Source organism: Molothrus ater, chromosome 25 (assembly GCF_012460135.2).
Source record: "Molothrus ater isolate BHLD 08-10-18 breed brown headed cowbird chromosome 25, BPBGC_Mater_1.1, whole genome shotgun sequence".
Taxonomy (NCBI): domain Eukaryota; kingdom Metazoa; phylum Chordata; class Aves; order Passeriformes; family Icteridae; genus Molothrus; species Molothrus ater.
Window position 1 is genome coordinate 3383439 of NC_050502.2, and position 27604 is coordinate 3411042.

The window sequence follows — 27604 nt, forward strand, 5'->3', positions numbered from 1 at the left end:
AGGGATTTCTCCAACAAGACTGAAAAGGTCCATGGAAGACAGGGAGGGACAGATAAAAAATTTGTTTTCCACTGCTCCTCCTCTTCCCACACCACGTCCCTGCCTTGTTACTGAGGGAAATGTGAATTGTTTTAATTATTGTTTTAATAATTACCTGCTTCCTCACGGTGGAGCTGCGCCTGCCACTGGTCCAGGGGTGCAGGAGGGGAAAAAAGAGCAGAAAATCAGAATAATCCTCCCCCATCACCAGCTCATCCCTCCAGGGCTCCCAGCCACACGCTGGAGCAGGGAAGGAGCCAAATATCCCAGTAAACCAAAATGCCAGAGCAAAAATCCCAATAAACCAAAATTCCAGAGCAAAAATCCCAGTAAAACACAATTCCAGAGCAAAAATCCCAATAAACCAAAATTCCAGAGCAAAAATCCCAGTAAAACACAATTCCAGGGCCAGAAATCCCAGAAAACCGTAACTCCAGAGCCAGAAATCCCAGTGCACCAAAATTCCAGAGAAACAATCCCAGTGCACCAAAATTCCAGAGCAAAAATCCCAGTAAACGAAAATTCCAGAGAAAAAATCCCAATAAACCAAAATTCCAGAGCCAAAAATCCCAGTGAATAATAATTCCAGAGCAAAAAATCCCAATAAACCAAAATTCCAGAGCAAAAATCCCAATAAACCAAAATGCCAGAGCAAAAATCCCAATAAACCAAAATTCCAGAGCCAAAAATCCCAATAAACCAAAATGCCAGAGCAAAAATCCCAGTAAAACACAATTCCAGGGCCAGAAATCCCAGTCAATCATAACTCCAGAGACAGAAATCCCAGTGCACCAAAATTCCAGAGCCAGAAATCCCAGTAAAGCACAATTCCAGAGCAAAAATCCCAGTAAAACACAATTCCAGAGCCAGAAATCCCAGTTAATCATAATTCCAGATCCAGAAATCCCAGTAAACCAAAATTCCAGAGCAAAAATCCCAGTAAAGCACAATTCCAGAGCCAGAAATCCCAGTTAATCATAATTCCAGAGCCAAAAATCCCAGTCAATCATCATTCCAGAGCAAAAAATCCCAGTGCACCAAAATTCCAGAGCAAAAAATCCCAGTAAAACACAATTCCAGGGCCAGAAATCCCAGTCAATCATAACTCTAGAGCCAGAAATCCCAGTAAACCTAAATCCCAGAGCCAGAAATCCCATTCAATCGTAATTCCAGAGCCTCACTCCAGTTGTTATGGACCCCCAGAAAAATTGTAAGTGACTTTAAATGGCTCAAAACCTGCACGAGGCACAAGGGAGCCCTGACAAAAAAGTCACCGCTGGTATTTTAATTTTGACCAGACACAATCCCGGGTTCCAGGGCTGCTTGCAGGAGATGAAGTTTGATATAAATTGCACAGGGAAGAGCAGCTGGGAGCAGGCTGTGCTGTTCACAGTGGAGTCTTTATGATGGTTTTGATAAGATTTCAAATAAATAAATAACATTAAACCCCCCCGCCCCGGAACAGCAGCACACACCAGCCTTGCCTGTCTGCTCTCATTTGTTGGTGTTGTGGGACATTAATGGCAGAAAAATAGGAAAAAAGCCCTGCTCTGTCAGGGTTTTCCCCTCAAAATTTATTGCTGGGGTTTAAAATTCCTTTAGTTTCTTGTAAAAATGAAAGCAAGGGAGATAATGGCAGAGAGGCCCTAATGTATCATTGCAGCCAATTCCCTGCCAGGGCAGATGGCTGCTGAATTATAAATAAGGGGATTAGAAGTGTGATTTTTTTTAAAAGCCTGTACAATGTGTTAATTTGGAGGAAATTCCTTTTGTAAAAAAAAAAAAATCAAAAATGTTGAATGAAAAATTTAAAAAAAATAAATAAAAATCCAATTCCACGGGCTGTCACAGACAACGAGGTGGGTTTTAAACTGTTAGCCAGCACGAGTCTTTGATATCTAAAATTGTTTCATGATGAATAATATTTTATTATTACAGATGTCAGGGTCTAATTAGGAGCTGTCAGTTTGGCTTTGCAGTGAGGAATGGGAACAGCAGTAATGAGTCCATGCTGGTGGTAATCACCTTGCTCTTGTTAATGAGGCAGGAGGATGCACAGCCCCAGAGCCCCCTGAATCCATCACTCTGGAGCATTTCTTGCTCAGGCAATTTGTTTGAGCTTTGCACTTTGGCTAAATCAAACCTATTGTAAAATAGGTTTGGTTGTTCTAATGGTAATAACTGTAGTTTTAGTAGCAGTGTTTTGTATACTTCAGTCTGTGAAAAATGATGAGTAAGTGTCTAATATTTCAGTTGTTCATCAAAACGGGGAAGATGTTGGGGGAGATGAAACAGGAAAGGTTTATAAATATTGTTTGGCCAAAGATTTTGAGAATATGGAAACTATAATTGAGATTGAAATGAAAGAAAGCCCCTGAATCCATCACCTGGGACATGGGGATTTCTTGCTTAGACAATTTGTTTGATGGTTGGAGCTTTGCACTTTGGCTAAATCAAACCTATTGTAAAATAGTTTTGGTTATTCTAATGGTAATAACTGTAGTTTTAGTAGCAGTGTTTTGTATACTTCAGTGTGTGCAAAATGATGAGTAAGTGTCTAATATTTTAGTTGTTCATCAGAATGGGGAAGATGAAACAGGAAAAGTTTATAAATATGATTGTTTGGCCAAAGATTTTGAGAAAATGGAAACTATAATTGAGATTGAAATGAAAGAAAGCCCCTGAATCCATCACCTGGGACATGGGGATTTCTTGCTTAGACAACTTGCTTGATGGTTGGAGCTTTGCACTTTGACTAAATCAAACCTATTGTAAAATAGTTTTGGTTATTCTAATGGTAATAATTGTAGTTTTGGTAGCAGTGTTTTGTATACTTCAGCAGTGTGTGAAAAATGATGAGATTTATAAAAACAAAAATAAAATAAAAATAAAAATTAAAAAATTATAAAAAATAAAAATTATAAAAATATCATATATAAAAATTTATTTTTTAATAAATGTATACATTTAAATAAATTTATTAAACTCCTGCCCCATCTCTGGAAGTGTTCCAGGCCAGGCTGGATGGGATTTGGAGCATCAGGCACAGTGGAAGTTGGCACTGGGTGAGCTTTAATGTCCCTTCCCACCCAAACCACTCCATGATTCCATTCTGTGACTCTAAAATCAGTGTATTTTTCTAACAGACACATATCCTGGGCTGGTAACTGATCTGGAATGACCAATTTGCATCAGATTTTCCTTAAAAACCACAATTCCCTGAGCCACACCTACCTGGCCAGGGCACAGTCTGTCCGCTGACCTGTGGAGGAGACAGAGAAATCCAGAGTGAGGAGGGAGGAATGGGGAAATGCTTTTAACATTTCTCTACAGAGGATTTAGGAAGGAGATGGAGGAAAGCAGAGGAGAGAGGAGGGGAAGCTCCAAGGACAGCACCAAACCCATCCCTGCCAAACCAAACCCAACCAGGAGCCAGCTCAGGCTGTCCAAGCACTCCTATCCACGTGAATTCTTGGTTTTAAATAGAAATCAACCTCCCTGAGCACTCTAATGGTTGACTTCTGCCAAAAAACTGGGCTTGTCAGTCCCTCCCTGCCTCCCTCTTCTCAGGGGAACTGGTGGGGCAAGAGATTCTACTTCCCCCAGCCCCTGAGGAAAAGTGCAAACATTCCCACATTTGTCAGCCCACAGCCTGAACGTGCTGGCACCAAAGCTATTTTCAGAGGCAGACGTTCAGTGGTGTTTTTAATAAACATATTTATAAAAAACACTCCATTAACTTGCGCTGAGTTTTCGAGGAAGCAGCAGCAGCCAAGCTCAGGGACTTGCTAATTCGGCATCACCTAAAACATCACAACAGAAGAGGCAGGAGAGAGGAGGATGTGCTGCTGGGAGTGGGACAGGAACATTTTTCTGGTGCAAAAAAAAACCAGAAAAAAATCAGTGAAACCACACTGATTCCCACCAGCTGAAAATCCACCTTCCCTCCTGTTGTCTTCCTGCTCCTGGGGAGGTGGAAGGAGGAGTGAGGGAAGCAGATAATTGCTGATGGCTGACAATTAGCTGAGCACATCTTGATAGCCACTTTTGCTCTCCCCACTGTAAAAGCCAAAACAGTGCATAATTTACATGAAAATGTTATTCTGCAGCAGAATTTCCAGCCATCTGTCCCCTTTTTCCATCATGGAATATTCATACAGAGAAATTACTGTGGCAGCATCAAGGGGCTCCTGCATTAGGGTGACAAATGGGGACAGGAGGCAGGGACATAATTACTTGCAGAGAGAGAGGAGGACTTGCTGCTACTTTTACTGCTGGAACTTGTCATCTTCAGATTAAGGCAATTTGCACCACCACGACTGAAAAATGTCACCTGAGGATGGGGCAGGGAGGAGAATAAAAAATAACAACCCCCTGAAGCTCCCAGGCACTGGAGACACACAGCTGGAGGCACATTTTCCTGCAGAGCTCCTAACCCTGCTCTAGGGACACGTGGAGGGAATTTTATTTGCCCATTTCCCAATTAAGTGACATTTTATGGATAAATCTAGGCATGGTCTCCAGTTTGTAGCATTAACCTGCTCCTGTGGGCTGGGAAATGGGAAGTTCCTCCTTTTCCCAGCTCTTTCTGATCTCACAGGAATTGACAGCAGGAATTTTTTGGGGGCTCACCCTGACATTCACTGGCTCCCTTCACAGAGCCGCTACCAAAGCTCTGATTTGCAAAAAGCAAATGAAGGAAACAGAAGCAGCCTTTAAATCCACACAGCAATACAGAAATCACATTTAATTTCCTCTCCTTTCCCCGCCCAGCCCGGCCTGAGCTGGGCTCAGGGGGCAGGCAGGGTAAGAGGAAGCAGGGCTGGAATGCAGAGGTCAGGCAGGGCCCAGGAATGCCAGCAGTCCCAGGGGCAGCCACTCTGCCACTCACACATCTTCAGAGGCACACCAAGAATGCCCTGAGCACACAAAACTTTGCCTTCAGCCACCCTTTCTTACAGGAGAGCTGAAGAGGTGATGAGCAACCCAAACCGAGGTACACCCTCCCCTCGTCTCTGATCAACACCAAACTCTTGACTGCTGCAGCAAGAAATATTTCAGTTTTTCAGTGGATTTCCAAAGCCCTTCAAAGCCCACATGCTGGCTGAGTTTTTTCATCCAGCAGATTTGTGGGGAGCTCAGCTCAGCCACACAGCCCTGCTCCAGACACAACCCAGGACTGAGCTGAGCCTGGCAAAATCCAGTTTCTGACCTGACATTTGGACTGCTCAAACCTTCTCCTCTGCAAACACAAGGCAGGAAGGTTTCTATGGAAACTTGGGTGCATAGTTGAAGTGGTTTTGGCCAACAGGATTTGCCCATACCATGAAGGGAAAGAAATCTGCCTTTGTTCTGCCTCTAACAGCAAATGAATATTCAGTTCTGGCTGCTGCCCCCTGACTGATGCCCTCTAGACAGGCAACATATTTCACATGCTCTGAAATTTGTTTGTGCTTCTCCTAACAAAGGCCTGGGCTCAACACTGGGTTGAAGCCACAGAGGTGAGGAGCAGCCAAACTGCCACAGAAATGAAGGCTAAAAGTTCTGAATTAATCAGTAAATCAGCAGGTTTGGCCCCAGAGAGATCATGAGGAGCTCACCAGGAAGGGGAACACAAATGAAGGCTAAAAATTCTGAATTGAGCAGTAAATCAGCAGGTTTGGTCCAAGAAGAGCTCACCAGGATAGGTGTGAAGGAGAGGAACACAAATTAAGGCTAAAAATTCTGAATTGCTGAGTAAATCAGCAGGTTTGGCCCAAGGGAGGTCACGAAGAGCTCACCAGGAAGGGAAACACAAATGAAGGCTAAAAATTCTGAATTGATGAGTAAATCAGCAGGTTTGGCCCCAGAGAGATCATGAAGAGCTCACCAGGATGGGTGTGAAGGAGAGGAACACAAATAAAAGCTAAAAATTCTGAATTGATGAGTAAATCAGCAGGTTTGGCCCCAGAGAGATCATGAGGAGCTCACCAGAATGGATGTGAAGGAGGGGAACACAAATTAAGGCTAAAAATTCTGAATTGCTGAATAAATCAGCAGGTTTGGCCCAAGGGAGATCATGAAGAGCTCACCAGGATGGGTGTAAAGGAAAGGAACACAAATAAAGGCCAAAAATCCTGAACTGATGAGTAAATCAGCAGGTTTGGCCCCAAAAGAGCTCACCAGGATGGGTGTGAAGGAGGGGGCAGCACACAAATGCACATTAATGCCTTAAAATTCAGCATTTTGGCGTTCACCACTCATCTGCCTCATGCAGATCAGAGGAATTAATTAAAAAAAAACCATCAGCATGGCCATTGCATGGTTAATCCAGGGCTGAGGAGCTCAATAAATGCCCAGCCTGGCTGGAGCTCACACTCACTTTCTCCCAGGGTCTTCTGCAGGAGGTCGTGCTTGGCCTGGAGCTTCGTGATCAGGTTCCTGCCCTCCAGGTACTCCTTCATTTTCTGTGGAGAAAACAGGATGGTGAGGGACAATCACCTCTCTGAGCAGGGGCTGGGGATGCTCTGAATTTACAGTGTGACACTGAATTTACAGAGTGACACTGAATTTGCAGTTGCAGAGTGACACTGAATTTAGTGTGACCCTGAATTTACAGTGTGACAGTGAATTTACAGCTATAGAATGACATTGGATTTAGTGTGACACTGAATTTACAGAGTGACACTGAATTTACAGTGTGACACTGGATTTACAGAGTGACACTGAATTTACAGTTACAGAGTGACACTGAATTTGCAGTTGCAGAGTGACACTGGATTTACAGAGTGACACTGAATTTAGTGTGACACTGAATTTGCAGCTATAGAATGACATTGGATTTAGTGTGACACTGAATTTACAGAGTTACACTGAATTTACAGTGTGACACTGGATTTACAGAGTGACACTGAATTTACAGTGACACTGAATTTACAGTTACACTGAATTTGCAGTTGCAGAGTGACACTGAATTTACAGAGTGACACTGAATTTACAGAGTTACACTGAATTTGCAGTTGCAGAGTGACACTGAATTTAGTGTGACCCTGAATTTACAGTTACAGAATGACATTGAATTTAGTGTGACACTGAATTTACAGAGTTACACTGAATTTACAGCTATAGAATGACACTGAATTTAGTGTGACACTGAATTTACAGCTATAGAATGACATTGGATTTAGTGTGACACAATTTACAGCTATAGAATGACACTGAATTTAGTGTGACACCAAATTTACAGTTATAGAATGACACTGAATTTAGTGTGATACTGAATTTACAGAGTGACACTGAATTTACAGTTAGAATGACACTGCATTTACAGGGACACTGAATTTACAGTGAAACTGAATTTACAGTTATCCAGTAACACTGAATTTACAGTTATTGAGTGACACTGAATTTAGAGAGTGACACTGAATTTACAGTTATTGAGTGACACTGCATTTAGTGTGACACTGAACTTAGTGTGACACTAAATGAATTTACACATGAATTTACAGTTATAGAATGACACTGAATTTAGTGTGACACTGAATTTACAGTTACTGAATGACACTGAATTTACAGAGTGACACCAAATTGACAGTCATAGCATGACACTGAATTTGCAGTTGCAGAGTGACACTGAATTTACAGAGTGACACTGAATTTACAGAGTGACACTGAATTTACAGTGACAATAACTCTGAAATTCACAGTTAAAGCCTGAACAGAACTAAGTCCTGGCTTAAGTATCTGGGCAAGCCTAAAGCTCAGGCCACTCATATATGAGCCCAGCCAAGCTTGGATCAATGCTCTCAGAGGCCTTTTCCAGCCTTAACAATTCTGAAATTCTGTGAATTCTCCATCTGCAGGGCGATTTCCATTGCTCCTCTGTGGGATCAGGTGGATGTTTGGCATTTTTGGAGCCATCAGAAGAGCTGCCACCATCCCTGGGCAGGCAGGGTGGGATGCACTCAATGAACAATCTGTCTGAACCAACTAAAGGCTGCTACTGTGCTTATTCTCTCACTTAACCTCTCTCACCCCACTTTACTTGTCGAGCCCTGCGTGCTGGATGATCCACAGGCCAAAATAAATAAAGGTATTATTGAGGTTCCCATTTACTCTGGAATACTGTACAGCCACACAGGCGTTTTTCCCACTGCTCCCTGATTTTCCACAGCTTTGCAGATGCTGGGTTTTCTTTATTTATTTATTTTCTGTGGTTCTTTCATCTCTTATCTCGCAGCTCAGAGCAGTTTTATTTATCTTCTCTGAGCTGCAGCACGTGAAATGCTCTGCTGCACAGGGGCTGCCCACGTTATAAACGGGACATGCTTGCATTGAAAACCACAAACTCTGCAAATATCACAGAGCCCTCTTTGCCATCCTGAGAGATCTTAAAAATTCCCCCAGCAGGGTGAGCACAAGGAGAGGATTCTCATCTAATCATGAAATGTTCTTGCAAGAATCAAATCCTCAAATGGTTTTAGGTGGGAAGGGACCTCAAAGCTCACCCAGTTCCATGGGCAGGGACATTTTTCAGCACCCCAGGGTGCTCCAAGCCCTGTCCAGCCTGGCCTTGGACACTCCCAGCTTTCCCCAATTAAATCCACTTCCCTTCAGGTCTGATCTGCACAATAAGACTGCAAATCCTTGCAGTCTTATATAAAAATATCCCTAAAAGTGGATGTTTTTAACAACAGGAGAGCCTCGACCCTGCTTGGTCTGGGCAGGAGCAGCTGCTATGCAGGGTGGAAGGAGTCAAGTAGGAATATATACATAAATAAAGAAAAAAATTAAAACCATATAAATATATATTATATAAAAATAATTATATAAAAATATGTACATAAATATATAAATATCTATTCTATTTCTATTATACTTACATATATCATATCTATAAATTAAAATATTAATAATATTACTAATATATACTATATACTGTAATTAAATAATATATATCATTATATTAAAATATTATTACGATATTATAAAATATTTTAAGTTATTATTAAAACATTACATTATATTATAAAGATATATATTATAATAAATATGTATAATTATATTAAATAATATATTGTATATGTTATATTTTATATATATATATATATATATTTTGAACATATATATAAAGAAATTTACACACTGAGGCAGTAGTGAGGGAAATCCTTCCAGGAACTAAGGAAGCTTCCCCTGAGGGCTCCCCAGCCCTGACACAACCAACAAAAATGGCTTTAATTAACTGCCAAAAGCCTGTGTTTTATGTCCCCTGCTTGACAACATTGAAAGAAACATTTCACAAGAATTCAATCCCTTTGGAAAGTCTCAGCATTTCCTGCTTCCTTTATTAATATTTCAATATTTTTTTTGGTTGTTTTGGAAGAAAACAGGAAGCGCCCTCGAAAAATGAATTGCATTTTTTGGGGGAATTTCCCTGTAGAGTTTGTTTGCCAAACCCTAACTATACTTTGCTCAACCAGTTCAATTTTTGGAGAAGAAAATACGATGAAAATAAAGAAAATAATAAAATAAAACTATAATAAATAATTATACTAATGTAATATAAAATATATAAAGAGAAATTGTAATAATATAAATATAAGGTGGGTCAGGCAGGGCAGGGCAGAGGCACTCGCTGGGACTTGCAAGGCTCCAGCTTTGAGGTCATTAAAAACATCAACAGGTACCAGGGGTTGCTTGAAAGGAGAAAAAAAAAATGTTCCCATCCACTGCAGAATTTAATTTTTTTTTTAAATATTTCCTCATGCCTAACATTCTGTTCCCTGCCTCTTGCAAGGATGCTGATGAAAAAAGAAAATTAATTACAAAATAAAGCTTCAGGCTTTTCTCAGTGAATTACAAAGATCCATTAACCCTGGATTTTTGGTGTAATAAAAACAAAGGAAAAAAAAAATCATCAAACTACAGGAGAACTCCTGAGGATTTCATTTGGGGCAGAGCACAGCTGGAGTTAAGTGCAGCCAGAACAAAGCACAGAAACATCTCTGAGTCCCCTCATTTGTGCAGGGGGACAATTCAGAGGTGAAGATCAGCTGGGAGGCAGAGCCAGGAGCATTGTGCACCTCCAAATCCCAGCAAACTGGGCATCTCTGATCCCAATCCCAGCAGGTTGGGCCATCCCTGAGCCCAAATCCCAGCAAATTGGGCATCTCTGATCCCAATCCCAGCAAACTGGGCATCTTTGAGCCCAAATCCCAGCAGGTTGGGCATCCCTGAGCCCAAATCCCAGCAAATTGGGCATTCCTGAGCCCAAATCCCAGCAGGTTGGGCATCCCTGAGCCCAAATCCCAGCAGGTTGGGCATCTCTGAGCCCAGATCCTGCAGAATTCCCAGAATGAACCAAATCCCAGCAAATTGGGCATCTCTGATCCAAATCCCAGCAAACTGGGCATCTCTGAGCCCAAATCCCAGCAAATTGGGCATCTCTGATCCCAATCCCAGCAAACTGGGCATCTCTGAGCCCAAATCCCAGCGAGTTGGGCATCTCTGAGCCCAAATCCCAGCAAATTGGGCATCCCTGAGCACAAATCCTGCAGCATTCCCAGGCTGAACCAAATCCCAGCAAATTGGGCACCTCTGAGCCCAAATCCCAGCAAATTGGGCATCTCTGAGCCCAAATCCCAGCGAGTTGGGCATCCCTGAGCCCAAATCCCAGCAGGTTGGGCATCCCTGAGCCCAAATCCCAGCAAACTTGGCATCCCTGAGCACAAATCCTGCAGTAATCCCAGGCTGAACCAAATCCCAGCAAATTGGGCACCTCTGAGCCCAAATCCTGCAGGATTCCCAGAATGAACCAAATCCCAACAAATTGGGCACCTCTGAGCCCAAATCCCAGCAAACTTGGCATCCCTGAGCCCAAATCCTGCAGGATTCCCAGGTAGAACCAAATCCCAGCAAGTTGGGCATCCCTGAGCCCAAATCCTGCAGGATTCCCAGGCAGCACCAGCTGCACGTGGGATGAAGCAGAACCCAACCAGACTGTGCCTTCCTCCCTGTCTGGGACACAGAGAAACCATTTCTGCCCCTGCTCCACATCCTGATCCATCTCCAGCCAGGAAAACAGTGATGTTCCTCTCTCTCAGCCCTCCAAGATTAATTCCAAACCAAGAATTCAGCTGAATGACAATTCAAGAGTCACAGGATCAGCAGCCACCTGCAGGACTCAGGAGCAGCAGGATTTTATCCCTCATGTCTTAAGGCAAAAATAAACCCCCATGAATCCTAAAGCACTTCACCCAACCAGCACTGCTCTGCTTCCTCCTCTTCCCAGAGATAAAACCCCAAATTTTGCCCAAGAACTCAAATTATGCTGGTTTGGAGGTGGAAGAATGGAACCATTCCCCCCCTTGCCAGTGCCCAGGTGGGGCTGGTGCCAGCTGTGCCCTGCAGGGCAGCTGTGCCAGGGTGCCTGGCACATAACCATGTGTGTAACCATGGCAGCAGCAGCACATCCCTGCATTTTGGCTGCATTTTGGCTGCATTTTGGCTGCATTTTGGCTCCCTGAGGTCGCTGCTGCTTCCCTGCCTCATCCACCTGCAGCAGCTCGGGGCTGGGGCCCTCCTCCCCTGCACAGTGGGAAGTTGAAATTAGCCTGAATACAAATTAAATTACCCTGAATTCACATCTCCCTTCAAGGCCCAACAAGAGATCCATCAGCACTGGGATGTGCTTCCAGTGGAAATTCAGATTATTCCAGTCTGGAGATGGAATAATAAAAATAAGATGCTCACTCCAGTGAGCATCCTTCCACTAAATTCCCATCCCTGTATTCACCCAAGAGCTCTGCCTAGGAATGCACCACATGGAGTTTCCTCCACGAGTCACATTAATATGGAATATTCTTTCAAATCAGCATTTTTCTCCAAGTTCCTATTCCCCAGCGCTCAGCACATCATGAGGTAAAAGGGAATTTAATCTCAATTCTGCACTGCACTTTGTTTTTTATCCCCTACACAAAGCTCTGCCCTCAAGCCTCATTAATACCCATCAGAGGGGTTTATGAGACACTGAAAAAGCTGCTCCTGGGAGAGTCAGAGCTGGAAATCCTTATCAAGGCTATTTATAAGCCTGGTCAATAGCAGATCAATCCAGCATCTGATCAGGCTGCTTAAAGAGAGTCTCTCTCTAACACCAGCATGAAAAGGAGAAATATCCATCCAAAGTGAGCCCTGGGCTCCTCCTTCTCCTGTTTGAACTCAAAGCAGCTCTCTCTGGAGAGGAAATGCTCAGAGTTCAATTAAAAATCACTTTTCTAGCTCCATAACCCTGGGCAGGGTGGTCAATCCTGCCTTAATTGGAGCAGCTTCTCCACCCACTTCTTTCAACAGCCAGATTCACCTTCAGTGCAGGATTTTGGATTTTTCTGAGTCCAGGCCTAATGACCCATCCTGCCCAGTTAGTGCCATTTGCACTGGAAATTCAGATTTTTAACGAGCAACACCATTCTGGGAAGAAGAAGGTGAAGGATGCCTGAAGGAATGACAAATTAACCAGGGTAAGATCCATGGTTTTCATCTGCTACTCTGAAATATTTTGAAACTGGAAACAAATTCAGCAGTTTAACATAAATCTGATGAAGGAAAAAAGACACCCAGTCTGGCATGAAATTCAATAGCAAAAAGCATCTTGTAAAAAACACCGACTCAATGAAAAGCTTAAGCAGGCTGAAATTGTAAGATGATAACAAGAAATGAAAGAGCTAAACATTCTTTCAGTGTGCACTAGTTTTGAAATTTCATGTTTACAAGCTATTAAGTTCTTTCTCAGAAAGCTCCTTTTCAGATGCAGAAGAAATCAAATTTGACACAATTTACCCACAGACTATGTTGGAACCAACAGAGATATCCCAAAATATTTCCATAAAATATTTTTTTTTGAGAGCACACATTTCCAAACCCCAACATGCTTCCTCTGCTTGCCCAAAATCAGTGAGAGAAGCATTTTTGTTAGACAGGAGCATCACTTTGCACTGTGTTGTGAGGATAATTCTGAGTAGATCTCATTGAAAATTACAGAATCATGGAATGGGCTGGGTTGGGGAGGATCCTAAAGATCACCCAGGGGATGAGCAGGGACACTTTCACTATCCCAGGCTGCTCCAAGCCTCTCCTGGCCTTGGACACTTCCAGGATTGAGGCAGCCACAGCTCTACCAGGGCCTCCCCACCCTCCCTCACAGGGGAGAATTTCCCAAAAAAAGGAAAAAAAAAGAAAAACCCTCTTAAATCCCTAAGAATCAGCCCCTTACAGTGAAGTAGAACTGCTCAGTCTCCTGCTGGTTTGCCCTTCTCTTGGCAATGCTGGGTTTGCTCATGAAGGTTTCTGACACCGTGGATTTCACCGACTCCATGGAGTTGCTGTACTGGAAGCAGTCAGAGACATCGAAGTCCTCGATGGTGACAATGTCCTGGATTGTCTGCAGAGTGGCCTCCATCGTCTTCTTCACCTGCCCAGCAAGGAGGAGAGAACTCAAAACCTCAAGGTTTGGTGTTGTGAGTAAACAACAGAGGGAAGGAAGCGCCCCGGAGCACTTTGCTAATAAACAGATATGACTGGTTTCACACCCTGGGTGCTGTAATTAATTCTGGCTCATTAGCAGCACAGTCCATGCAAGCACAGAGCTGGCAGCACCCTCAGCCTGCCAGGACTCCCTGCCAGGATCTCAGTTGTGATCTCAGGAGGAGATGGAAAGAAACTTAACCTCAAAGCGAAGAAAGCTGGAACCAAGATTCTCTAATTGTCCTTGCAACTGCATCTTCTGGGCATCAAATGTTAATTACAAACAGGACTCTGCTGCACTGTGCATTGTTATTGAAGGCCAGAATCAACTTTCTAGACATAAAAGGGGTTGCAAATTTTGCACCAAAGGTCCTGAACACAGAGGTGCAGAGATCAGATCCCCACTCCTGTCATCTTCTCATCTTGGACGGCCAATTAAACAAAAATCACTTTAACTCAGGTTATGCAAACTCACTTCAAAACATTAAATTCCTCCTTTTCCCTTTGCTATCCAAATTCAACCTTGGCAACACAGCCAATCTTATCAAAGGAAGGATGTGAAGAGAGATATGGGGGGGACTTCAAAAGATTCTCCCCACACACCCAACTTTCCTGTGAGATCACACTGCAATTAACGCACAAAATGCTTTGGCCTTGAATTTTACCACAAGCGTTAATGCAAAAGGATCACAAGAACCAGATTATTCCATCACCAGTGCCCAACAACCACTGGAAGTGGCTGAGGGGGGTTGCTGGGTTTTGGTTATGAACTGACCTCTTCATTCTCAATCTTCAGCGTGGACAGGCGGGACTGCAGCTGCTGGCACCTCTGCACCAGCTCACTCTGGACTGGCTGCTGGGCACAGAGCTGAGACTCCTGCAGGGGAAACAGCACAGCAGAGCACTGCAATCACTCCTTCGTTTATCAGACACAAGCATTCTCTGAAGTGCTGAGCTTTAAAACCCAATCCAGTTTTAAAATCCAGGTTGAAAGCTGGATTTCAACCAGAGGAGAAGGTTCTGCCAAAGTGCAGCTCCCTCCCTGAGAGGAATAACAGCCAGCAGATGATGGCAACATCAAAGAAGAGCTAGAAAACATCAGCTGCTTTCAGTGGTGTCAGCTCAAAGGGTGCTTTGGAAGTCTGGAGGTGCTTCATGCCATGTATTTGGATAAATCACATCAAAAATCAAGAATTTGGTTCAGTGCTTCAGCCTGGGGAAGGGGCACAAGGAGCTGGGATGGTTCAGCTGAGCCACCTGCACAGCACAACAACAGGCTCAGGTCACTCCTGGATGAACCCAGGGCAGCTGAAATCAAAAAGCTCAGGCTGGGGACCTGTCACAGACACACAACACCGAGGTTCAGAAAGACTCTCACTCCACAGCATGAGGCAGCTTTTCCCTTTGGTTTTGTTCTGGTTTTGTGGGGGTTTTCTACAAGAAAACACTGAGCTCACTGCCTGAGGCTGTTTCTTCAGAGACAGAATTGAAAATGGGGAGTTTTATCCCACCCATGCACACACACAGGATCACATCTTCTGATTTAATCTGCTGCACCATCAGCTGCATTTCTAAACACTCCTCCAGCCTTGAGAAGCAGCAAGATGAATGATTCAGTGAATGGGAGCTGCTCCTGAATGACACTCTGCAGGTAATTCCTTTTCTTCCCACGATTTTACAGCATCAGAAGCACAGAAAAATCCAGGGAAGGGCATTTGCAGTCTGAAGGTTTCACTTAAAATGAGAGAGACAAAGAAGAGCCTGGAGCAGGGGCTGCAATTCCCAGCCCAGAAGAAGAGGCTGCCCTGCAAGAGCCCATCCTGCAGTCTGTGCCCAATTTGGAAATGCAACCAACTGACCTAAATTGTCCCACTGGGCCTGTGCTCCCATCCAGAAGCAGTTTCAGCCTGTGGGACTTTGAACAGCTCCCAGCTGAGCAACCACATCTTGATAAAGCCATCAAAGAGAGGGGTTTGCCCTGCCAAAAATGAGGAGTCCTCTGAGAGCCCTGGCTCACAAGGAGGATGCAAAAAGCAGCATTTGTGCCCTCAGATGCGGCAAAAAAACAGCATTTAGGTTTCTTATATTGGCCCTTCTAATTTCAAAATTCAGAGGTTGTCTTGGGGATTAACCTGTAGGTAGAAGCAAACCTAGTACCTAGCAAACCTAGTAGTTTCCTACTCATATTTAGGAAATAACCTACTAGGTCTCCTAGGTAGGTAACTAGGTCTCCTACTCACACTTAATATCAAACCTAATTAAGCATTTTCACCTCCAGTGAAGGGCCAAGGATCAGCATCAGGATCAGCTCAGATTTAACAGCAGCCCTTGCTCCTTTTCACAGAATCTTTGGGGTTGCAAGGGATCTCTGGAGATCATCCAGCTTTGACAGCCAAAAAAGGAAAATTTAGATATCTCTGCCATGAACCTGCTCAATCTTTACCTCATCTCCCACCTCTCAGGATCCCAGAAGAGCCAAACAGGCAGCCCTGGAGGGGATCAATTAACCAAAAATGAGGGTGACCAACAGGCAGAGCTGCAGGAGGGACCCACACTGACCATGTCCCCCATGTGTGGCTGGAACTCAAACTTCATGGGGGGGCAGAAAACGTTGTTGTACATCTCCATCAGCCTCTGCTTGTCACTGTTGGCATCCAGGTTCTCCACAGCATTCTCAATGGCATCCAGCCCCTCGTGCTTGGACTGCTCCAGGTTCAGCTCTGCTGACAGGAACGTCCTCAGGGCTCTGTTGAGGCTGGCGTGGTAGCCCAGGTCACAGCACTGCTGGAAAAACACACACACAATTCCAGATGAATGCACACAATTCCAGAGGGATGAAGCTCCCAGAGTGGGAATCTGAACCAAAGCTGTGTAATTGGGGGATGAGTTGTGGGGTTTTTGTCATCTGCTGGGTGGCAGGGAGGTCTCTCGCTGTCTGCACAGAGCACCTCAGCCTGTAACCCCACGCAAATTTTATCACCGGGTTGTAATTATATGGTTTAAATATAGCTGTAATAGAAGGTTAAATTATATAACAGTTTGTGAGGTTTTCTTGGAGATTTAGAGATTCATTTTTCATGGAGTACTAAAGACTCATTCCATCCAAAAATGAAGTGGTGAAGTTCAACAGCAGGGCAGTGGATTTCCCTAAATTCTACCCTGACTTTCAGGGGGTTTGTTCCTATAAAAACACTCCAAAATCCTTAAATAACTCATTCAAAGGAGGAGGAAAGCAAGGCACTGAAGTCTACTTGGATTTGGATCATTTATAAAGGCCAATCTGCACCCAAATAATTCTGTAATTCCAGCAAACTGCTTCATTCCATGTAATTCAGGCAGGAGGATCATGAAAACAGAGTGCCCTGACTTTTAGGGGTCTTGTTCCTAGGAAAACTCTCCAAAATCCTTAAATAACATCATTCAAAGAAGAGGAGAGGCACTGAAGTGCTACTGGAGAGACAAGACACAGGATTTGGGTCATTTATAAAGGCCAATCTACACCCAAATAATTCCACAATTCCAGCAAAACCGCTTCATTCCATGCACCTCAGGCAGGAGGAGCATGACCTGGACAGGCAAACAGAGTCATCCAAAAGGCAGCAGCCAGCACTTGGGATGATTTCATTGCTGGGGTGAAACAGAAGAGCAAAAAAAAAACTTTGAAGCAAGAAGTGGTTATGGTCAAGAATTTCCTGGCTGTGGCTGACACTGGGATGATGTCACTGGGAGACAATCAAGCAGCTTCATTTCCACCACGGCTGCAGAGCCAAGTTTTCATGTTTCAGAAGAGGGGGGGGGAAAAAAAAGGAGCTTTTCATGAGCATGAGATCAGAACCAGCCTGGATTTTTCATCAAGTGAGCAAGAAGGAGCCCACCTTGTTGGAATTACAAGCAAGATTACATCCACTAGGAGAATATCCAAAAAGGGAAAGAAAGAGACCATCTGCCTGATTGCTGTGCTGCTCTGTAAGCAAAATTCACATGAAAACTCCTCACCCATCATTTGGGTCTCATCACTGTCATTGTGTGCAAACACAGAGGGAAAAAGGGGGGAAAAAGGGAGGAGGAGGGGTTGGGGGAGAGGGAAGAGAAGCTGCTGGACCATTCCCTGCTCCCACAGAATTCCTGCCACTGAGTGCTGCAAGCCTGGCTCTGGTGCCAAACAAGCTGTGGCAGGTGGGAAGCCTTGGAAAAAGAGCTGCAGTTGCTGGTTGGGCTGCAGGCAGAGAATTAAGGGATTTTACATTCAATCAGAAAAGAACAAAACCAGCCAAGCAAAAGAAAAAAAATTAAAAAAAGCAACCCAAAAGCAAAACAAAAAGCAAAACAAAAGAGGCTTGATTGAGAATGTGCACATGTGGAGACAGCCTTGGATCAAGAGGCACTCACAGCTACTGCTCACTCTGCAGGGGGAAAGATGGGACTGGGACAGGGATCAGCATCAGCATCAGATAATCTCAGATTTAACAGCAGAACTGAATTTTCTTCAGTCCTTTTCACTGAATTTTTGGGGTTGCAATTTTTGGGGTGATGTGGAGATCACCCAGGCCAAGGCAGGGTCACCTGGAGGTGGCACAGGGACACGTCCAGGTGGGTTTGGGGTGGCTGCAGAGAGGGAAACTCCAGGAGCTCCCTGGCAGCACTTCCAGGGCTCTGCACCCTCTTGGACAGAAGCTCTTCCTCAAGGTGAGGTGGAAGTTCTTGTGTTGGAGTTTAATGCTCCTTGTCCTGAACAGAGCCTGGCACCATCCTGACATCCCTTGGGGAGATGGGCATGGATGGATGGGAGATTCCATGGATTGATGGGATACAGACATGGATTGATGGGATATTGGCATGGACTGATGGGATATTGGTATGGATTGATGGGATATTGGTATGGATTGAAGGATATTGGCATGGACTGATGGGATACAGACATGGATTGATGGGATACAGACATGGATTGATGGGATATTGGCATGGACTGATGGGATACAGACATGGATTGATGGGATACAGACATGGATTGATGGGATACAGACATGGATTGATGGGATATTGGTATGGATTGAAGGATATTGGCATGGATTGATGAGGGATTTTATGGATTGATGGGAGATTGGCATGGACTGATGGGAGATTGGCATGGATGGGATATTGATATGGATTGATGGGATATTGATATGGATTGATGGGATATTGATATGGATTGATAGGATATTTTATGGATTGATGGGAGATTCAATGGACTGATGGGCTATTTGTATGGACTGAGAGGAGATTGGCATGGAATGATGGGATATTTTATGGATTGATGGAAGATTGATATGGATTGATAGGATATTTTATGGATTGATGGGATATTTTATGGATTGATAGGATATTTTATGGATTGATGGGATATTTTATGGATTGATGAGATATTTTATGGATTGATGGGATATTTTATGGATTGATGGGATATTTTATGGATCGATGGGACCCCCTCCCAGCCTTCCCTTCTCCAGCCCCCCAGTCTCTCATCAGGGAGATGCTCCAGACCCCAAATCATCTTTGTGGGTTCTGCTGGACCCTCTCCAGCACCTCCCTGTCACCCCCCAGCTGCAGAGCCCAGAGCTGGACACAATTCCTGCTGTGGGACAGGTGCTTGTGCACCCTCCCAGCGTGGCCAGTTTGTCCCCAGAAAGGCACTGGGAGGGCTGGGAACCCACGGGGCAGTGAATGTGTCCCACCCCACCTGGCTCAGGCAGGATGGGTTGGCTCTTTGCTATTGAAGCCATGACAGAAAACATTTCCCCCACTTACGAAGGGTTTTTATTTTCTTCAGTCCAGTGTTCCATGTTTGTAAATGCACCAGTCCTGCTGTCCCTTTTCTGGGTTATATAAATGTTTGATGGAACCATTCTCGAAGGAAATCAATTTTTTATAAGAATTTAATGATAACTCATTCAAATTCACTTCCCAACATGACAGCTGATTAACCCTTTAGCTTTCAAACAGGCCTCAAAAGTGGAAGATTTAAGGGGGAAAAGCCCTTTGTTTTAAAATGCAATTCACATTTGGGAGGGGAAGGATGAGATCCTGGAGTAACACCTCCTCTGCAAGAGCAAAGCAGGCTCTGAGCCTCACACACACATTTTGATCTTTTTTTTTTTCCTTTTTCCAATCCTGTCCCAGTGACCCTTTTATAAATATGAGTTAATGCAAACTTCCCCATTACTGTAATATTTCATTAGCATCAAAGAGCTGTCTCAGTCCCCAAAGTCAGGAAATTCAAAACTACTGGGCTATGGCAGAAACAATTTATTGCTCTTAACTCTCAACAAAGAATTAACTCCCTGTTATCCTTCCCTGCACACTGCAGAGGGAACAATGTGCTGGATAAACATGACATTAAATATAAAGTTTAATGCTGTTTGGCCTAACACAATCTCCTTGTAAGTAACTTTGAAGATTACTTTTATATTATATTTCAAAATTCAATATCACCAAATGATTACATCGAGGGAAGGCATTACAGCCTGGCTTTAAAAAATCACATTTTTATTCGAGTCAGATGGCTCAGATAACCATCACTGGTTATAATTGTTAATTTTCAATCCTTCAGGATCAAAGGCATTAATAAATCTATTTTCCCTGTGTCTTAACAATGAGATAACTGAACTCCATCCTGTGCTCCCAGACAAGCCCCACATCTTTCCATGCCTGAACACAGAGCCGATAACACTTTTATTGTGAAGATGATGGGAACTTGTGGAGTTAAACTGAATGTTCCAAGGGCAGGGACTCACCCAGAGGCACCAGGGCTCCTCTCTAGGAACAGACAAATCCCTGAAATTCAGAAATTTGGGTTCTTGTTCTGCCTTGCCCCAGACACAGCTGGGACTGCCCAGGGAGAGCAGCTCTTCCTTCCAGATTTGTCCTGTCCTGCTGAACACAGCTCTGTGCTCACAAATCATTCTGGGATGTGAAACCCAAATGGACTCTTTGCTACCTGGGATTAATTAAAACACACCAAGAACAATCAACTGAACCAGGCAGCATTTGGGGGAAGACTTGAGAGACAGAGCTTTAGATGAAAAAAATTAAAACAACTAAATCAGGCTGATGCTGGTGAAATTAATCCCAACCTTGTAGCTTTGATATAAATATGTACAGAGAGTTCTAATTTGTTAAAAACCCAGGGCCACGCAATTAATGTTGAGCAAATGTTAACCAAAACAGGGCTCCTAAAAAGGCAGCAGGGATAAACAAACCAGGCCCCAGCAATCCTGCAAAGCATGACATTTGGAAATAACAGCATTTTTCAAGCCCCCTCTCAGTGACAGCCCTGACCTCCAAAGGACAGGTTTAAATCAACACCTGGCACAAAAGCACTCCAGGAGAGTTTATGTGAATAAATGTATCCTCCAGACTGCTGCTCATCCTAATAGCTGGCTAATTAATAGAGATCTGAGTGCTCTTTATTGCCTGTGTCTAGAGACTCTTGTGCTCAGCACTCCCTGCTCCTCCCTCCAGGCTCCGCAGCCACCGATCCCAGCAGGACCCACAGAGCCTCTGCCCCACATCAGCCTCTCCAGGCTGGAGGGGCTGCTCCACCCTTGGCAAAAACCTCAGGGCTCCTGACTGCCTTTGCTGAGTTTCCAAAAATCAGAATTTTGGGGAATTTTTTGGTTTTTTCTTTTTTTTTTTTTGGTTGTTTTTTTTTTTGTTGTTGTTGTTGTTTGTTTCGGTTTTTTGGGGTTTTTTTTTTTTTGTTTTGTTTGTTTGGGTTTGGTTTTTTTTTGGTTTTGTTTTTTTTTGTTTCATTTTTTTGTTTAGTTTGGTTTGGGTTTTTGTTGTTTGTTTTTTTGGGGTTTTTTTGTGGTTTTTTTTTGTTTTGTTTTATTTTTTTTGGTTAGTTTGGTTTGGTTTTTTTGCTGTTTATTTTTTTGGGGGGCTTTGGGGTGGTTTTTTTTTGTTTTTTGGTTCTTTTTTTGGTTCTTTTTTTGGTGGTTTGTTTTTTGTGGTTTTTTTTTTTTGTTTGGGGTTTTTTTTTATTGTTTGTTTGGTTTTTTGGGGGGTTTTTTTGGGGGGTTTTTTTGTTTGTTTGTTTTTGTTTTGGTTTGGGGTTTTTTTATTGTTTGTTTGGTTTTTTTGGGGTTTTTTTGGTGTTTTTTTATTTTTTTATTGTTTGTTTGGTGGGGTTTTTTTGGTTTTTGGGGTTTTTTGGTTCTTTTTTTGGGGTTTTTTTTTTGTTTGTTTGTTTGGTTGGTTCAGGGTGGGATTTGGGGGTGTCTGGGCAGGGCCAGGAGCCAGACTGGATGATCCCTGTAGGATCCAACTCCGAATATTCCATAATTCAATGCCTTTTCCCAAAAAAAAAGCAGCTTTAGGAAACACCTCTGAACTCCCTCTCTTCTACCAAATCCCTTCAAGTGTTTCTACACTTCAAAACCTTTCTTTTTTCAGACGTGCTGCTGAGTTAAAACCTCGTGGCTTTGCCTACATGAAAATGCCAGGCAGCAGGGTGACACTGAAGCTGGGGCTCACTTGACCTTGGCAGCTTCTCCTCTTCCCTCTCCCAGTGAGAGCAAAGCTCCTTGTCTGTGGAACAGGGGTGGCCACCTGAGAAAAGCTCTTGGGACACCTTCATGACCCAATTATCAGGCCACTGCCAGCCCCAGGCTGCCCAGGCCAGCTGTGCAGAGGTTTCCAGCTGTGCAGAGGTTTCCAGCTGTGCAGAGGTTTCCAGCTGTGCAGAGGGAGGAGAGGGGAGTGGGGGGAGGCACTTACATCAATGAGATCAGACAGGTCATGGATGTAGTACTTGAACACTGAGGCATTGGTGGCTTCCAGGGCCAGCAGATATTCATTCCTTGCCTTGATTGCCTTCAGTCTGTTCTCTGTGTACTTTGCTTGGCGCTGAAAGACAAAAAAAAACCCCAAATATAGCATTAAAACCCCTAAAATATAGCATTAAAATAGGTGAGTAACACCAGAAAGACAAAAAACCCCAAAATATAGCATTAAAAGGAGGTGAGTAACCTTACTCTGCTCACATTGATTTTTGCCCATCTGAATTCCAGTTTTGCCAGGACTCCAATTCACATTTCCAGTCTTGGAGTCCTGGCAAAACTGGAATGAATGGATGATTGCAGATGAATTATTTAGATGTGTTTAAGCATTGCTGCACTGGACTGAAAGGCTTGAGGCTGTGGGATGGGGAAGATTAAAGGAGGAATGAAGGGACAAGGGGGTTTAGGAGGGTCTGAGGGTTGCTACAGGCACCCCACCTCTTCCAAGGCCTGAACTTGGTCCTTCCAGAGCCTAAATCCACCCAAAAATAACCCCTTCCCTTCCATGGGCTTGAACCTTGGAGCTGAATTGCTGGAGTCAGCAGTGAGGCCCCTGGTTCTGCCCCCAAGGCCAGTTTGGGCTCGCTGGGCTCCCTAGAGCACAGGCCTCGTGCCTGGACACAAAAATACCCCCATTAACCAGGAATTCCAGCAGGCAGCTGCTGCTTTCCCACTCCAACCTGCTTTCGGCTTTTTGTGCCATGCACATCCCATTCTTGTGTCTATCTCATTTTTGTGTACATCCCATGTTTTTGCTATGCACATCCCATTTTTTGCATATCCCATTTTTCTGCACATCCCCTCTTTGTGCCCATCCCATTTTTCTGCACATCTCATTTTTCTGCACATCCCATTTTTCTGCACATCCCATTTTTATGCCATGCATATCTCATTTTTGTGCCTATTTTATTTATGTGCACATCCCATTTTTGTGCCATGCACATCCCACTTTTGAGCACATTCCACTTCTGTGCCATGCATATCTCATTTTTGTGCACATCCCATTTTTGTGCACATCCCATTTTTGTGCACATCCCATTTTTATGCACATCCCATTTTTGTGCCCATCCCATTTTTGTGCCTATCCCATTTTTATGCACATCCCATTTTTGTGCCTATCCCATTTTTGTGCACATCCCATTCCCTGGGATAACACAAACTGCCCCTGCCTGTCCTAAAGGAATCTGCTGCTGGTTTTGCCTTCCCTTGAGCTGGCTGTTAACAAACCCTGCCCCAGGAGTGAGGTTTGCCTCTGGGGAGGGACCCTGCCCCTACCTTCTCCTTCATCTTCTCGATTTTTTTGACGGAGCTCCTCCGGACGTGTTTCTCCTCAAACTTGACATTGGAGGTGGAGTCAGGGGAGCGTGGTGTCTGTTTGTCCTCCTGCTTCACTGACTTCCCAATCTGCTTCTCCTCCTGCTTCTCTGCCTCCTTCAGCTTGCTCTGGGCACTGATGCTGTCAGCGTTGTACATGTGGTAGGTTTTCATCACCTGCGGACAACAAAATCCAGCACTCAGCTCCCTGTGGGAATCCATAAAATCAGAGGGGTTTGGGAAAGCTGCAAAAGGCCTCAGAGACAGCAGAACTGGGATTGGAGCTAAGCAGGAGCCATGAGATTGGTCAGCAGAAAAATTATGTGAGAAGTAGAAAAGTAAGGACAAATAGAACAATGGTCTGTGTATTAATGCTTGTCTAGAATAACTCCCTAAGCTGCAGAAAAGTTTATCTAGTGAGATATACTATATATAATATAACATAACATAACAAAACAATCTAGGGAGTTCTAAGCTTAATAATGGAGCTCTGTGCATTGTGTTTGAAGGCTCACAAGCAGGTATTGTATTTGGAATAAGCAAGCATTGTTTAACCAAAGGTACCTGTGCTTATAGTGGTTGGACAGAACTACTGTCAATATCGATTATATACTATACAGATATAAATACTGTCAATGTGCTTTTGCTTTGTGTGATTGGTCAGAAAACTTTTAAAGTGAGTTGTAACATTAAGTTCTTTGTCTCCTACCAAAACTGTAAACTACTAACATCTTCCCATGGTCATAACCATGGAATGAGGCTGATGCTGGAAAATGAACCAGCTCCAGGCACGCTCCCAGCAGTCCTGTCCTGTTTGGGATTTGTACACAGTGCCCAGCTGTGGGTCTGCAACACCTGAACCACAAAACAAAACCCACTCAGGGCAACTCCCCAGGGCAGAAAAGCAGGGCAGTGTCACTGCCATATGTCCTGAAAAATCCCTTCCCCACGAGTTCTTCTCCTGGGAAGCTGAGAAGCCTCAGAGAAAAATGAAAACAATAATTATCTGATTTGCTTCTCCTGTGTTTTGCTGCTTTGGAATGTGGTTTGGAGATTGTTTATCCAACAGGTGAGTGTTGGATTGGTTTCATGTGAATTGTTTTAACTTAATGACCAATCACAGTCCAGCTGTGTCAGGACTGGAAGGAGTCAGGAGTTTTCATTATCGTTCTTGTTAAGCCTTCTGTCTGTATCCTTTCTGTATCATGTAATATAATGTAATATAATGTAATATAATGTAATATAATGTAATATAATGTAATGTAATATAAAATAATGTAATATAATATAATGTAATATAATATAATATAATATAATATAATATAATATAATATAATATAATATAATATAATATAATATATACATAGTATAGCATAATATAATATAGTATATTATGTTATATTATATTATGTAATAAAATAAAATAAAAGAAAAGAAAAATAAAATAAAATATGAACCTTCCAAGAACACAGAATCAAATTCTCTCATCTCTTCCCTCCTCCTTTGGGGTTTTCTGCAAATTCAGCAGGGCAGGAGGAGCCTGAGAGAGTGGGGCTCTCAAAATGGGTCTGAAATCCAAGTGGGTGGTTTGATTCTGCAGCTGCTGCTTGGTCTGGCTTTGGTGTGTGCCTTCCTGCACCAGGCAGCAAAGGAGGCACAAAAACAACAACAAAAAAAGGCTGCAGACTAATCTAAGGCTCCTTGACTGTTCAAAGGAAGTGATATGGCAGGAAAATGAGAGCTTTTCATCAGCAGGTAAGGTTTCTGAAGGGAGCCCTCGCAGCCTTTCATGTGGGGGAAGCAGAGCTTTGAACAGCTCAGCATGGAAATCCAGCCTCAGCACAGGGGCTGCAAGAGCCACTCAGCTGCCACTTGCTCAAATCAAATTTGGGACATAAAAGTACTTCTGGGTACCTTATATTAAAAAAAAAAAAATTATATATATATATATATATATATACAAAAATAAATATATTTATATTTTATTTATAATAATATATAATATAAAAATAATATATATTATATATTAAAATATATATAGTATATAATATAAAATTATATATAGATATTATTTTTATCTTATAAGAATAAAATTAAAATAGACATATTTTAATTTTTACTATTAATTTATATATTTTAAAATATATAAAATGAAAATAACATAAAATATATAAATATATAGAAATAATATATAGAAACATATATAATAAAATTATAAATTAATGCTAAAATTCTAAATTAAATAAATTAATATTCAAGTGTGGTTCTAGGCTTTAGGGAGACCTGGACCCTGTGCTCTATGGACACCTTCTATTACAGCACATTTTTATTAGTGAATATAGATAAATATTCCCCCCACCACCACTGCCAGAAATCCCATTTGTTTCATGTGATATTAATGTCTAGATTTGTGTTAAGCAAACAGAACCAAAGGACATGAGATCTAAACCAGTTTTTTATCCATAAATGCAAAGCAATTTGAATCCCTCACCAACACAAACAAGATACAACACTCACAGGGGGCAAAAAAAAATGCAGAATTGCATGAAGTAGCAGCAATAAAGGCTCCACTTGCGAATAATCTGATTTATTTCAGATGCAAACCCGTTTACAGCTATTTTGCAGCAGAACACAACACAATTTCACCTAAGTGGGCTGCAGTGATCAGCAGAGGTCCCAGATTCAAAGAGACTCTGGATTTAAACATGAAAGGAAATGTGACTGCAGCCAGTGCTAAGGAACATCCTGAATAATTCACACACCCCGCTCCCAGCCCCTGCAGATGCTCAGACTATAAAGCAGGAGTTCATAATTACAATAATTGATGCCAAGGAGTTGCTCGTCCTCTCTTGCTCAGAGCAGAGCTGGCAGAGAGGAAAAACAGAGGGAGAAATCCCAGTTTTGGTGGGGTTTTAATGGTTTTGTGCCACTCTGGTGGAGAGCAAAAACAGAGAGAAAAATCCCAGTTTTGGTGGGGTTTTAATGGTTTTGTGCCACTCTGGTAGAGAGCAAAAGCAGAGAGAAAAATCCCAGTTTTGGTGGGTTTTTAATGGTTTTGTGCCACTCTGGTAGAGAGCAAAAGCAGAGGGAAAAAATCCCAGTTTTGGTGGGGTTTTAATGGTTTTGTGCCATTCTGGCAAAGAGCAAAAGCAGAGGGAAAAAATCCCAGTTTTGGTGGGGTTTTAATGGTTTTGTGCCACTTTGGTAGAGAGTAACAACAGAGAGAAAAATCCCAGTTTTGATGGGGTTTTAATGGTTTTGTGCCATTCTGGTAGAGAGCAAAAACAGAAAGAAAAATCCCAGTTTTGCTGGGTTTTTAATGGTTTTGTGCCATTCTGGCAAAGAGCAAAAGCAGAGGGAAAAATCCCAGTTTTGGTGGGGTTTTAATGGTTTTGTGCCACTTTGGTAGAGAGCAAAAACAAAGAGAAAAATCCCAGTTTTGATGGGGTTTTAATGGTTTTGTGCCATTCTGGCAAAGAGCAAAAACAGAGAGAAAAATCCCAGTTTTGGTGGATTTTTAATGGCTTTAATTCCAGCAAAAAAAGCATCTTTTAGCACCACCAAAAGTGGCTTTTTGCAAAGGAAAAGCTTTTCTGGTGAAGGGACAATTTAGAGCTCTGCAGCAGGAGGAATGAATAAATAAGTAAGATTTCAAATTCCCAGCACTGCCATTAAAAATATCAATACCTTACTTTCACTTTGTTTAGCAAATTCTGGAAGCTCTTCCTTCCAGGGGTAGAGAAATCAGCAGAATTCATTATTTGGCTCAAAAAATGACCTGTCAGAGCCTGGCACCCAGAAATGATCCCCAGTCCATGAAACTGCACTCCAGATCAGAAATTGCTCCTAAAATCTGATTTTTTTAGCAAATCCATGTCCTTCCTTAGGATCCCATCCATGACAGGGCTCAAAAATTGAGCCAATTATGCCCTGAA

At 42.9% G+C, this 27604-nt stretch overlaps 1 protein-coding gene across 3 annotated transcripts in view; it reads right to left on the reverse strand.

Moving 5' to 3' along the window:
* SRGAP2 (SLIT-ROBO Rho GTPase activating protein 2) overlaps nt 1-27604 on the reverse strand; it is a 114066-nt gene that overhangs the window by 29438 nt on the left and 57024 nt on the right. For 2 of the 3 annotated variants that reach the window (XM_036398294.2, XM_036398296.2), the window contains exons 6-13: nt 23631-23846; nt 22294-22422; nt 16096-16320; nt 14312-14413; nt 13286-13483; nt 6401-6485; nt 3274-3301; nt 155-185 (exon numbers count right to left, since the gene is read on the reverse strand). In XM_036398294.2, coding sequence (XP_036254187.1) covers nt 155-185; nt 3274-3301; nt 6401-6485; nt 13286-13483; nt 14312-14413; nt 16096-16320; nt 22294-22422; nt 23631-23846 — 1014 coding nt within the window. The remainder of the gene's footprint in view (nt 1-154; nt 186-3273; nt 3302-6400; nt 6486-13285; nt 13484-14311; nt 14414-16095; nt 16321-22293; nt 22423-23630; nt 23847-27604) is intronic. The other variant, XM_036398295.2, reaches the window with a different exon arrangement.